This window comes from Microchirus variegatus (genome assembly GCF_963457635.1).
Source record: "Microchirus variegatus genome assembly, chromosome: 7".
Lineage (NCBI taxonomy): Eukaryota > Metazoa > Chordata > Actinopteri > Pleuronectiformes > Soleidae > Microchirus > Microchirus variegatus.
In genome coordinates this window covers 14,654,363-14,667,053 of record NC_139808.1, presented here as the reverse complement: position 1 = coordinate 14,667,053, position 12,691 = coordinate 14,654,363, and the positions used below count along the sequence as shown (strand labels likewise).

Sequence of the window (12,691 nt, the reverse complement as noted above, 5' to 3'; positions counted from 1 at the left end):
TTTGCATGCTTATTGTGCTGATATGCTGCCAATGATTGTACTTGTTTAGGAAAACTAACTGTATCTTTATTCATAACTGAAAATTAATTTGAAGTGTGTGTTGACTGTGCAAAGGCACATACTTTCTATTTCTAATGTTACTGTGTATATTATATTTGAAGGAACTGCCAACTTAATAATTACAATAATCCAAAACATATAGGAGACACATTAGGTTAGATTTGTATCATACAGTGTTTAAAACATACATGCATGTGTGTGTTACAACTACACCAACGCAAAGTCAGTGTCACATACATGTAACTTATTGGATATTTTTCTATGAAGCATGTGGGGCTTTATATACAATGTGTACAGTATTAGATAATTACACAGACAAAAATACCACTCACCACTCCTCCCCAGCCATGTGTTCCTTATAGCCTACATGTAGGTCCAATGTAAATACATCTTAAGTGATGGACAGAACATTGTCCTTCCATTTCACTCCTCGCTGACACTCTGAAGTGTGTGTCAAATATATTTTGTCTCCATTTGTGTTGGTTACAATTCATTTATAGGTTTGTCACTCTCTTCTATTTTGCTTGGGAACCAAATAAAGGTATTATTTCAGGCTTATATGTTTGTGTTGAGCCGTTTTATAATGTCAACATTTATTCTGTGTTCTTATATGCCATACAGATGAACACATGTGCATGTATACCGAGTGTACATAAGTTGTCTAATTGTAATGTTATATGTTATATGTGGTACAACCATTCATGCAGACTGAAAACACTGTAAACCCACGGAGGACACACGCTGTTACTTGTGTGGTTTATAGTATTGCACTGCCACTCAGTGGAAACAGAATATACAACATGGAGTGCTACAGGAAATGAAAATATACAATGGAAAACGGTCATCTTACACTGCCACGTTTATAAATGACAGAATAAAGTGTAACGATTAATGCTAACTACCTGGAATTGCTGTTAAATTCATTGATACTTGACTGTTAAAAAATATACTATTATTTCCATCATTAGGAAAATTCGCCACTATATTGTTGTAGTGGGAAAAAATGGCCAAAACACCCACTCGCTCCAGCAGCATTTCCACACTGACCAAGAATACATCAGTCTGTCCGCTGTAAACTGCAGTGGATCATCCCCATCTACTGGGGCGGGCTTCTCCGTGCCGCTGCTACAGGGATACCAAGATGGAAATTCAGGGGCTATCTGACGCCCAAAACATTCACTCTCAACATGGCGCCTTACATGGAACCGTTTCGTTAAGCTCTCAACCAGCCGCGGGATCGAGATGTCGTTTTATTTGCCCCGAAAATGATGCAGAGCGACAACTGGAGCTGCGCGAACCGCAAAAAGACAACAACAACAACACCAGGTCGGGGACGTCACAGTTTCACCTACTGGCGGAAAATGGCAGCGAAACGGATTGTTTATCCGTTAGCAAACCGCAGGCAGATGTTAGGACCCGTGAACCCGGTAACACACCGAGTGTCGGACTTTATAACGTGAATAGGGTAAAGGAAAATGAGCTAAACGCGTTTCTTGCCTCTCACGACTCTGCCCAAAGTACCTGGAAGTACGGGGTAGAGAGCTTGGACAGTACAATGCAAATGGCGCTGCCCCTGTTTGAAGGGGAAGAGGAACAGCCGATGCAGCAGCGGCAGCTAACGTTACCAGTTCCAGGTTTACGGCAGCAGCAGCAGCGTGAGGACGGCGCCTTCAAGCAGCGTCCACTGGCCAGCAGAGTCGCCGCTGAGCCGAGGAGCTTCGGCGGGGTGAACAGAAGTACACAGGAAGTGTATGTTGTTTTGAATGTTGTTCAAGAGGATGGCAACGGCAAAGCAAACAAACAGGGAGTTGATAAATCATGTGATGGCGGCGGTGAAGTAAACGGGGAACGGGAGGAATGCTGTAAAGCGCGTCTCTCTGGCTTCATGGAGGTTGGATACGACAGCGACAATCTTGTCTGTGAATCGAACGACAGCCTGAACGGTGTTGATACACAGGCCTCGAGAAAAAGCGACAATGTTTACAGTGTGGTAAACGGGAACCCAGCTTATTTGAATGCTAAACAGAGTGTGTGTCGGCGCACCGTCGAAGACGTAGTTCTGACAAACAAATATGGCGATAAGATTTGTGGCCAGATTTGTACCGAAAACGATGGAGGTAAACTGGCCGGGGCGCTGTCGCCACAGCCCCGTATTGACGATGTCATTACACTGATGTCGGGCAGCTCGGTCATTACAGAAACCATGGAGACCTCGGACTTTATTTCAGACGCAGCGGGGCTGCGGAACGAAGCAGACCCTGTCACGGCCTCCACAAGTCCTCCTGCCAGCGAAACCTTTTCCGGAACTATCATGATAAATAACCAAAGCATCATAGTGACAATAGAAAACGGGATCCTGACACTGGCTGCGCCACCAGAGGGACATGTACACAAAGAGGATGACATGGTCAGCTTAAAGGAGCATCTGGGCATGAAAGATCACGAGGATATTGTTCTTCTAAACTATGATAGTGGCACTAAATCCATCGGTAAGATCAGCACATTAGCTGTATCCAGCGCCAGTCACCAGGAAGAACCAAGACCTGGTTTGTCTGTGAGTGACTCTGAGCTGGCTCTGGTGGATGACTGCCCCCTGTCAGAGCTGGGTACGTCTCTGGACTCATGTTCAATCATCAAGCAAGAGGCAGGGGAGCTGTGTGCTGTGACAGAGGCTGATCTGGTCACCCCATCCCCCAGAGTAGCTGTGGTCAGCTATAACGAGGACCTCCAGTCTGTGCCACCAGTCCGGGCTAAAAAAGAGACATTGGCTTCTTTCTGCTGTCCAGAACCAGGCTGCTCAAGCACATTTGACACACGACAGAAACTGAAGGTTCACCTCTTGAACCATGCAGAGGATCCTCGCCCACACCAGTGCCCTATGGAGGGATGCGGCTGGGCCTTTGCCACCTCTTACAAGCTAAAACGACACCTTCAGTCTCATGACAAGCAGCGGCCACACATCTGCCAGTTTGAAGGATGCGGACGGCGTTTCACCACTGTGTACAACCTTAAGGCTCATGTCAAAGTGCACGAGCATGATAACTCCTTTATCTGTGAGATCTGCAGTGAGAGGTTTCGCAGTGCTGCACGACTTGCCAACCACCAGAGAGTTCATTTTGAGCCGGAGAGGCCCCACAAGTGTGAATTCCCAGGTAACCACAAGCTTGTTTTTGCAAACTTGTACCTTGAACACCCTTTCCTTCAGCCTGATGACCTGATGTACAACCCCACAGTTGTCATACTGGTAACCGCAGAGACGCTTGCCTACTATATCTTTCTGATATTTTATCTCAAAGACATTAAAAAGGCATAAGATTGTTATTTTTATTTTCAGAGTGACAGCTGTAGAGAAGGTTGTTTAATGCCATGGTCACTAGTTTGTTTCTGAAACACTTTAAAAAAAATCATATCTGTTGAAAGCCAGTGCTCCCAAAACACTCATGTCAAGGATAAAGTGGTAGAAAATGAATGAGTGACTCTTCATGTCCCAATAGTCGACAATAAGTACGGTTATTTTGGGAGAAAAGGAAGAAATGCTAGTATCTGTAGTCTGTGTAAAACTTAAATGAACACACTCAATTTATTAAGACGATAAGTGCTGAAACACTTACTTGATGACTAAATTCTTCTTCAACAATTTTATTCATTATTAATCATTCAAAATTAGCTTCTTAAATGTGGCTATTTTCAATTTTCTTTGCTCCATGTAACAAAGAATTCCTTAAAACTGAATCATTTTGGTTTATGGACAAAACGAGACATTTGAGAACAGCCTAACCAGGTTTGAAAAACACCAATCAAGATTTACTGACAATTAGTCAATTTTATCGAGAAAATAATTGACTTATTAAGCGATCATGCAAATAATCATTAGTTGCAGCCCTAGACTATACATAAGTAATTGGCTGGTGTTATCTCTCTGTCACTTGACAATTTTCGTTCAGGTTTTACCAGCATTCACTCCCAGGTGAAATTGCCTTGAAATGCACCCAAAGGACTGCATTAGGCAATTTGGCCCAACATTTTATCATATTAAAAAGGTAATTACTGTGATAAAATCCTTGATAGTTAAACTTTTAACTTTTCTCCTGATTGAAAGTTGAATAAACCAGTTCAATGTGCCATTACTATACGGACAGAAAACAAATATTGGGCAAACTGAAACTTTTCACAGATCTGAGGGTTGACAAAACCTGAACACCTTTACTAATTTTAGTGTGAATGAGACCTGCCTACCTTCCTAAACATAAACTTTCTACAATTAACCCAGCAAATCTTTAAATTTCACCGTTGCAATCTTGCCGGTTTTAGTAATCCAGTCCACCACTGTCTTCATACAGGTTGTGAGAAAACCTTCATCACCTTCAGTGCCCTCTTCTCCCATAACCGCACTCACTTCAGAGAAACGGGCCACTTCACCTGCTCTTTCCCAGGCTGCGATAAGACATATGATAAGGCCTGTCGTCTCAAGATCCACTTGAGGAGTCACACTGGTAAGTAGATTCTCTATGCTGTTCGTCTTTTCCTAAAGAGTCATAGAATGATGGTGTCTCTTGCTTTTCCTGCCGTAGTTAGAGAGAGTGAAGAGATGTTTAACCCTGTTTTTTTAAGAGCAAGTCATCCTCCAATCACATGGTGCTGTGAATGTGTTGCTCTTTGTTCTCTCATTTCAGAGCAGAGGATCTGTTAATGCAGCATATATCTAAAGATTGCAGAACTGAGAGTATTTCTAGACTATACTGCATACTTGAAATCCATTTTAGTCAGAAAGCTTGAGATCTAAAAGGTGGCAGCCTTTGATGGCAAAAACATACAGGGAAATGCCAAACTTAACATGTTATCAACTAATCTGTCTTGGGTTAGGTTTTTATCATAATACATCCCTCAATGTGTGTACATTGCACATCAGATTTTTGTTTTAAACTTTAAACATCAGTAAACTGATTGCAGGTGAGAGGCCGTTTGTCTGTGACTCAGAAGGCTGTGCCTGGTCCTTCACCAGCATGTCCAAGTTGCTCCGACACAAACGGTAAGTTCTCACTTAAATAATGAGTGGAGGTGCTAATTATATCATACTGATGGCTTGAAACTATTCATTTAAAAAGTAAAGTGAGTGTCAATGTTTGCTTGAAACATTTCTGATAATTCCCATAAATCAGCGGTTTTGGCTGTTTTGGGGGTTGGTGTGTGTTTTGATATTTTCCCCACAAAACACGGTGCGCCTGTTGTTACACCCACATTAACCATCATTCCACAAGTTACTGCTTAGTGTGTATTCCTTGTTCTTATTAGTCCTATTATGATGTTGCCAGCCCTGGAAGAATCACTTCTACAGTAATGTATAAACTTAGACATTTTGACGTCACCAAATGTGTGGTTCTTGTGACATCCTGTTGTTGCAATGACACATCCCTAATTCAAACAGGTGAGCATATTTGCCTCAGGTGGACTTTAACCAAAGTGTAGAAACACATCATTTCAAAATGAATTCTTATTGTCTGTGTTTCTGTGTGGATCAGGAAACATGATGATGACCGTCGCTTTGTCTGCACAGAGGAGGGCTGTGGCAAGTCTTTCACTCGGGCAGAGCACCTCAAGGGTCACAGTATCACCCATCTGGGCACCAAGCCCTTTCAGTGCCTTGCAGAAGGTAGGTGCTGTGTTTTAATATTAAAAATGGGCCCATACAACTTGCTTAAGTCACATTTACTTGTTATTAGGGCTGTCAAAATTAACGCGTTAACGCAGGATGATTAATTTGTGGAATCAACGCGTTCATTTTTTTTAAACACACTTTCTCACTTTCATTGCGATACGGGTAGACATGCAGTTTATGAACAGGCAAGGCAGGCAACTGCTTGGGGCCCCGAGCCGATTGGGGGTACCCGACACTCGGAGCCTGAGGGCTGTTGCCTAAATGCATCAGCGACCAGCCGCATCCCCGTCCCTCTTAAACAACAATGGTTGATTTGCAATGACATCTCAGTAGGAAACCTCCCTAAAGGGGCCCCACGTCACCTCACGTTAACCTGTGTGAAGTTATCGTTCTGCAAGTTGTAAATGAAGCTGAAGGAAACTGAAGAGGAGTTCAATAATAATCAATCAGGTAGTTAGGAGAGGAAGAAAAAAAAGAGGATGAAGAAAAAAGAAAGAAAGACACAGTTTTAAGTGGCGCTACTGGCGCAGATAAAGATATAATCATAACATTAACAGTAAATGACTGCTGTTACTGAACAGTTACTTTGTCTAACTAACGGGGACACAGACTTGAACACCAGCTAACATTAGCTAACGCTAACTAGTAGAAGCAGTGCTTCAAAGGTGCTGATGAGGAATTTCCTGCTGTGGGTTTAGTACCCCCAAGAAAACTATTTAACTTCTATACTTAATATTTTGTTTATAATGTGAGTTATTTACAGTGCAATGTATAATTTTTTTTAAGTTTTTTTTTTAAAAGTTATTTACAGTATTTTAATTTTTCTATATATTTATATTGTCTTATAATGTGGGTTTTTCACAATGTAATGTTTATTTTTTACTAATTTTGTATAGGTTTTTTATACAGTATTTTATTGTTCTTTACATTTTATTTTTGCATACTTTATTTATCTCTCCATTCCTACAATTCCAATTCCAACAATATAAAGAGAAAATTAGAATTGTTCTGGCACATTTACCAATGGTAATTAATCGTGATTAATCGTGATTAATCCACAGCTACCCTGTGATTAATCAGATTTAAAATTTTAATCTTTTGACAGCCCTACTTGTTATCCTTTTACACATTTTGTCATAATGAAATCATGACATGTCTTGTCTAATGTGTTACTCTATAGGATGTAACGCCAAGTTCTCAGCTCGCAGCAGCCTCTACATCCACTCCAAGAAGCATAAGCAGGACAGCAGCACGCTGAGGACCCGCTGTCCTGTGGCCAACTGCTCAAAGCACTTCTCCACCCGCAGCAGTCTTAAGAGCCACATGCTCAAACACCACCATCTCAGCCCTGGTCAGTTATTGACACTAATGGCTTGTATCCATTAAAGTAAAATTGGTTTTGTCTAAGAGCGTGAGGTAGAGCTAATTCAACTTATTATGGCGAGACAATGCTTTTGTCACGTAATGATTATCAATTCCATAATAACCTTTCAACATAATATAAATCAGATGATTTGAAAGTGAAATATGCTCCTTTGGGAAAGGTTGAGATTTCAGCACTGGCAACAACTGCCTACACTACAAAGCATGTTAAGAAAAAGAGTCCAAAACAGATTCTGACAATAAATGCATGGGGGACATGTGGATTTTGTCTTGGGTCTGTTAGTTGTATGTGATAGATGTGCATTTGTGTGTTGTCATCTGGTAGGTGGGTCTTAGGACAGAGAGTCCCATCAAAGAAAAGGCTTTCACAGCAGATAGTGTTAATTAGAGTCACTTAGGCCAATTAACTGGGATTTTTCATTACTACTAACAGGGAAACAAAACAACATGTTTGTGTTTTGAATTTGTCATTTTCCAATTAAAATGGGATAATTGGCAGAAGCCAAGTTGGTGTTAAACGGTTAACTAAGCTTGATTTAAGCTACTAAATGTTGTTGGTGAAATGGCTTCTCTCTTATAACTTCCCTTTTTGTCTGTGCCAGATGTTTTGAACCAAATGGAGACAACGCCTACCTTGACCCCCAGTAGCGAGCTCATCAGCTCCAACTCCACAACGGTTGCTGGGCCTGGTATCGCTGGGGGCGACCAGCTGACCAACGTGGACCTCAGCTCTCTTTTCTCTGCTGTGCCTGGCGGTGCTGCGCCCACTTCGGGTATTGGAGTGGGAATTCCGGTTGGCAATAGCAGCTCTAACGGCACCTTCACCATGGACCTCTCCCTGGTTGGTTCAGGCATCCTCACCATTGACCCCTCCACAGGGGGGACCACACTCTGCACCAGCACTGGCACCAATTTGGCTAAGACTGTGGACCCTCTTATTTTAGCAGCCAGTGCTGACATGGGCCCACACCACGGTCTGGAGGGAACAGTGGGTAATGTCCTGCCCCCACAAGGCACCTTAAACTTAGATGATGTGCAGACAGTAACTCCTGAGGCTCTGGGAAACCTCACTGCTCTCACCATGCAGGGTGCTGGTGCCTCCGTGGACCCCAATCTACAGCACTCACTCAGCTCCTCTAATGCCCTGAGCGCAGAGGCTACTGCCACCCTGGCTGTGGCGCCGGTGGCAGAGTTGTTGGCTTCACCCTCTACAGTGGTGGAGGTTAGTGGACAGGGAGGAACAGGGCCACTGCTGAGCTGTGTGGAGGTGCTGGGGCCCCCAGAAGGAGGAAAAGTCCTCACCCAGTTTGTTTTCCCAACTCACAACAGCAGCTTCAGCCCCCAGAAAGACCCAGAACTCAATGCTGTGTCACCAAGCAGCTTCCTGGTGAGTAGTAGCCATGAAATTGTTGTACTTTTCCTTTCTTTATTTTCTGTGATTGTACTATGAATGTATTTTTTGGCACAGTTTGTCGGTTCAGGCTCATTCCATCAACATCAGTGTTCAACTTCTGATTCCTCCTGAACAGAAGACTAGAGAGAAGGTGTTTTCAATTTGTATTATACATTATATTCCGCATTTGCTTTCCAGCGTCTTGAATAACTTTCCACAGTTTGTCGGTTATAATTTGACACTTGAAGACATTTCTCAGACTCAACTTATGTTCCTAATTCCTGTTTAGCCTTGCTGCATCACATATTATATATGATTTGGTTCTTTGTTAACTTGCCTAGGGACAACAGATATAAATTAGCCAGTGGATACAATCTGGCATGTTTACACAATGTTCATTAGTGTGCATGTTTCTATTTTATATATAAACAACTCGATCAGAGATGGCAGACTTCAGCCCAGTCACACAACAAGCCTCTGTCATATTGGCAAGTGTGGAAGCGCAAACAAACAGAGCCACCAAACAATACATTGGGTGACGTCATAAATGCCGACTGAATATGATTAAATATTTTAATTTTTATGAATGTTTTTTAATGTGTTTGACTTATCAAGACAAAAAATGATTGCCAGGTGAACTGATCATTCAAATTCAAAACTGGTATTCTTCCTCTTTGTGTGTCAGGAGAGTGGAGGCTCAGCCCGGACTGACTACAGAGCCATCCAGCTGGTCAAGAAGAAGAAACAAAGGGGCCCATCATCCTCCTATGGTAACACACCCATGTTGGCCAATTTCAGGCTCCTTTTTTTAATGCCACTTATTCGCTCTAGACAGAGAGATTAAAATGCACTGGAGTGAGTGATGGTGTTGTCTTTGCTCAATCCAGGGAGTTCAGGATCAATTCAGAGAAAAACTAAAGGAGCAAAAGCAGCAACACCACTAACTCCCTCTGGTGCTCGTTATGGAGAAGGTGCTTCAACGGCCAATGGCGGCTTGACTTTGCGTGACCCTGTTACTGGAGCTCAGTATGTCCAGATTCAGCTGCTGCAGGTCAGATCCCCAGATGTTTACTTAAAATCAAATCTGTTCCCCTACTAATCTGTGTGTAGATCTGATGTATTCATCTTGGTTGACACCACCTGCATTGAAGAACCCTTTGAAAGATATGCTGATGTGTGTGTGTGCCTGCAGGATGACCCAGCCAGTGATGGTGACCTGGCCTTCCAGCTGAGTTCTCAGCCCTCCAGCTCCCACTCTCAGCTCACTGTCGACCTCCCTGTCAACATTTTACAGGTGAGACAGTCATTCAAGTCCCCTCATTGATACATTAAAGTTTGACAACAAATTAAGTTTTGTAACAGACAGCTGACCTTGACCAGTTCTCACTGCACACTCCTCACTCCCTTTGGGGAGGATTTGTGTTTTGGTTGGCTGTTGAGTTTTATCTCACTGAAAGTTTTTCCTAGAGAGCAAATAAAAAGGTCTCAACCAGTTGCACCAAACCTAACCACACATGACAATCATGCGTGGTAGGATTTGTAATGTTGAACAATTATTTGTTTCTTCTTAATCGTAAGTAATCGCAGACGTTCAGTAGTTGGCATACACCATATAACTATCATCAGCAGTTTTCAAGTGTGTCACAGACATGTTGTGAAATCCAGGTGACATGGTGAACAGTCGCTTGTGCCATAGTCTTCTCAGATGTGATGTAAGACCGCTGAGCTGTGTTTGTTGTTTGCAGGAGCCGTCAGTGATGGCCGAGGATGACAACGGCTCTGACAACACTCAGTTCACAGGAAGCACAATCAACCTTCAGGACTTGGAGTGATCAGCACAGAGCTGCAGGTCAGAGGTCTGCTGCAATGATGGGCACCTCCTCACTATCTACAGTTTACATGAACAAACATAATGTTTGACGCCATTAAACGGTTGGCCTGAATTTTCCCAGGACTTAAAAAGCCTTTTTGGACATGCGGTCAATTGTGTTTAGGAAGTGGTGGATTTTTATTCACAGTCAATGCACCTTGAGAGAAGAGGATGTGAGGATTGTTTGTTCCGAATATTATTGTGTTTGTTTCTTTAGCCCAGTTTTTGTACCAAAATCAGAGAGCTCTCATGTGTCAGGGAGACATGAGGGTCTCCCTTCCTGTGGGTGTTCACAGTATCAGTGTCTATTCCATGGTGCCACATTGCCACTCATGCACTCCGTGTGCTGACTATGCTCCAGTTGCCTTACAGACACCTCACACCATGCACACCTCCGCCGACAGTTCCTGCTTTATTTGTTGCCATTTTGATTTCTTGAGTTAGATTTATTTTTCTATGTTGGTAGTAAATTCATGTCGAAAAATCTGCCAATTCATGTGTCTATATACTGTATGTAACGAGTTACTGCCTTCTTGTAACGATCTCATCTGTTTGTTATTTATTATTTAGCTGTGGGTTTACAGAATGGCTGAGCCAAACACAGTGATGAGTAAAAGAATTAAAGCACAATCACAACAGTTTGTGAGTATGATGATATTTTACGACACTATATGGACAGAAGTACTCAGGCGCCTGACCATTACACCTACAGGGACTAATGACGTATTAAAATATATACGTACAGGACCTTAATATGGAGTTGCTCCCCCTTCCACACTTCTTGGAAGACTTAGACTCGAGTGTAAAAATGTCAGTTTACAATGGTTCCCTTCCCATGTTATGGAGCTTCCATAGACCTGACCTTTGGAGACTTGGGTCTGGACCAAGCGGTAGCTACTTGTGACCTCACCCATGAGAATCTAAACTTCTGTTTTTGAAGCGTCAAGATTGGCAGTTTGGCTGGCACCATGTTGAGGTTTTGCAACTGGAAGTTTAACATTTCTCACCTGCGACCAGGTACCTTTTGCATGATACCAGCTGTCCACTTATATATGAGATGTGTTGTCTATTTTACTCTAAATTTTAATAGAATTTGCAAAATGTGCATCATGTTGTATTGAAGAGATGAAAACTAATAATCAAGATCATATAGTTTTACTGATTATACTAGTCAGAGTTGCCCCCTGGTGGCTGTTCAATTTTGTCTTACATCTGCATTTTTATTTAGGGATATGATGGACATTTTTTTCCAAAGTTTGAGAAGAATGCATCGTGAGACTGACTCGCTTTTTAAACTTAACGCTGCTGTAGGTAAATTGAGTGCTGCATTTCTGACACTGGTGAATTTATCTCAACAAAGACGAGGGGTCTTCACATTTTTGCTCTGACGATATCAGCTTGTCTCTCCACAGGTTCCAAATGGCTCTGGTTCTCTCACAATGAATGTCATCACAGCTGTGTGCGTCTGTGTTACTTAACAGTTTCCTCCAGTGCACACCGCCGTGTCCCAAGACGATGTTGCTCCACTTACCGCTTCTTATAGAACTGCGACTGCACCTCTCGGCATGTGTTCATGTTTTTCAGCATCTTTGTAGTCTTTGGTTCAGGCTCATTCCATCAACATCAGTGTTTAACTCCTGATTCATCCTGAACAGAAGACTAGAGAGAAGGCATTTTCTTTTTATCTTATTTATATTATATATTATATTACACGTTTGATTTCCAGCGTCTTTAATAACTATCCATATGTTGTATGGGTCTAACTATTCCGTCATCCACTGCTGGCTGTTCCATTTAACTTGGACAAAAGAGCAGGTGGGTATGGAATTAGCGGCACCATCTGCCTCTTCCTCTGTTGAGTTATTCTGTCAGTTTATGTTTTTGTTGGTTTATGCTGTGACCGCTGTTTCAGCAGGTTTTGAAAGTTAGCATCAGAGCTATAATTTGCATTTAAGAGAAGTTTGCTTTGCAGACTCAGTTGGCTCGTGTTTACTTTGGCCAAGGATGCAAGATAATTATGAAAAGAAATTAAGGAGTAAAAATTTAAAACATTTGGACATTACCGTCTCTTAATCAAGAGGGGGCGCCCAAGTCATGCTTATCCTCCAACATGACATTGCTGAAATTTTAATATGGAAACGTGTGCTGGCAGTTGCACTCGTATAAATCCTCGTTAAGTTGTAGGTTTATTGTAGTGACAGTATAAATCAATAAATACTCTCATAATGTTTTACTGAAATTAACATTTGGGCTATTGTTATTAGAGAGAGAAAGAAACCCAGGCACACATGCATGCATCCAGATAGAGAGAGCGAGATGAACAAAGTTT

At 42.2% G+C, this 12,691-nt stretch overlaps 1 protein-coding gene across 1 annotated transcript; it reads left to right on the top strand.

Annotated features, from left to right (window-relative positions):
• Positions 1 to 1,201: 1,201 nt before the first annotated feature.
• Positions 1,202 to 10,854, top strand: LOC310929706 (zinc finger protein ZXDC; the record flags this gene model as incomplete). The annotated part of the gene is made up of 10 exons (XM_083892552.1): positions 1,202 to 3,212; positions 4,401 to 4,553; positions 5,011 to 5,089; positions 5,580 to 5,710; positions 6,897 to 7,067; positions 7,702 to 8,486; positions 9,178 to 9,262; positions 9,380 to 9,543; positions 9,685 to 9,786; positions 10,238 to 10,854. 10 exons carry the CDS (start codon positions 1,202 to 1,204, stop codon positions 10,322 to 10,324), a joined length of 3,768 nt encoding a protein of 1,255 aa, XP_083748678.1. The 3' UTR covers positions 10,325 to 10,854.
• Between the last annotated feature and the right edge of the window lie 1,837 nt (positions 10,855 to 12,691).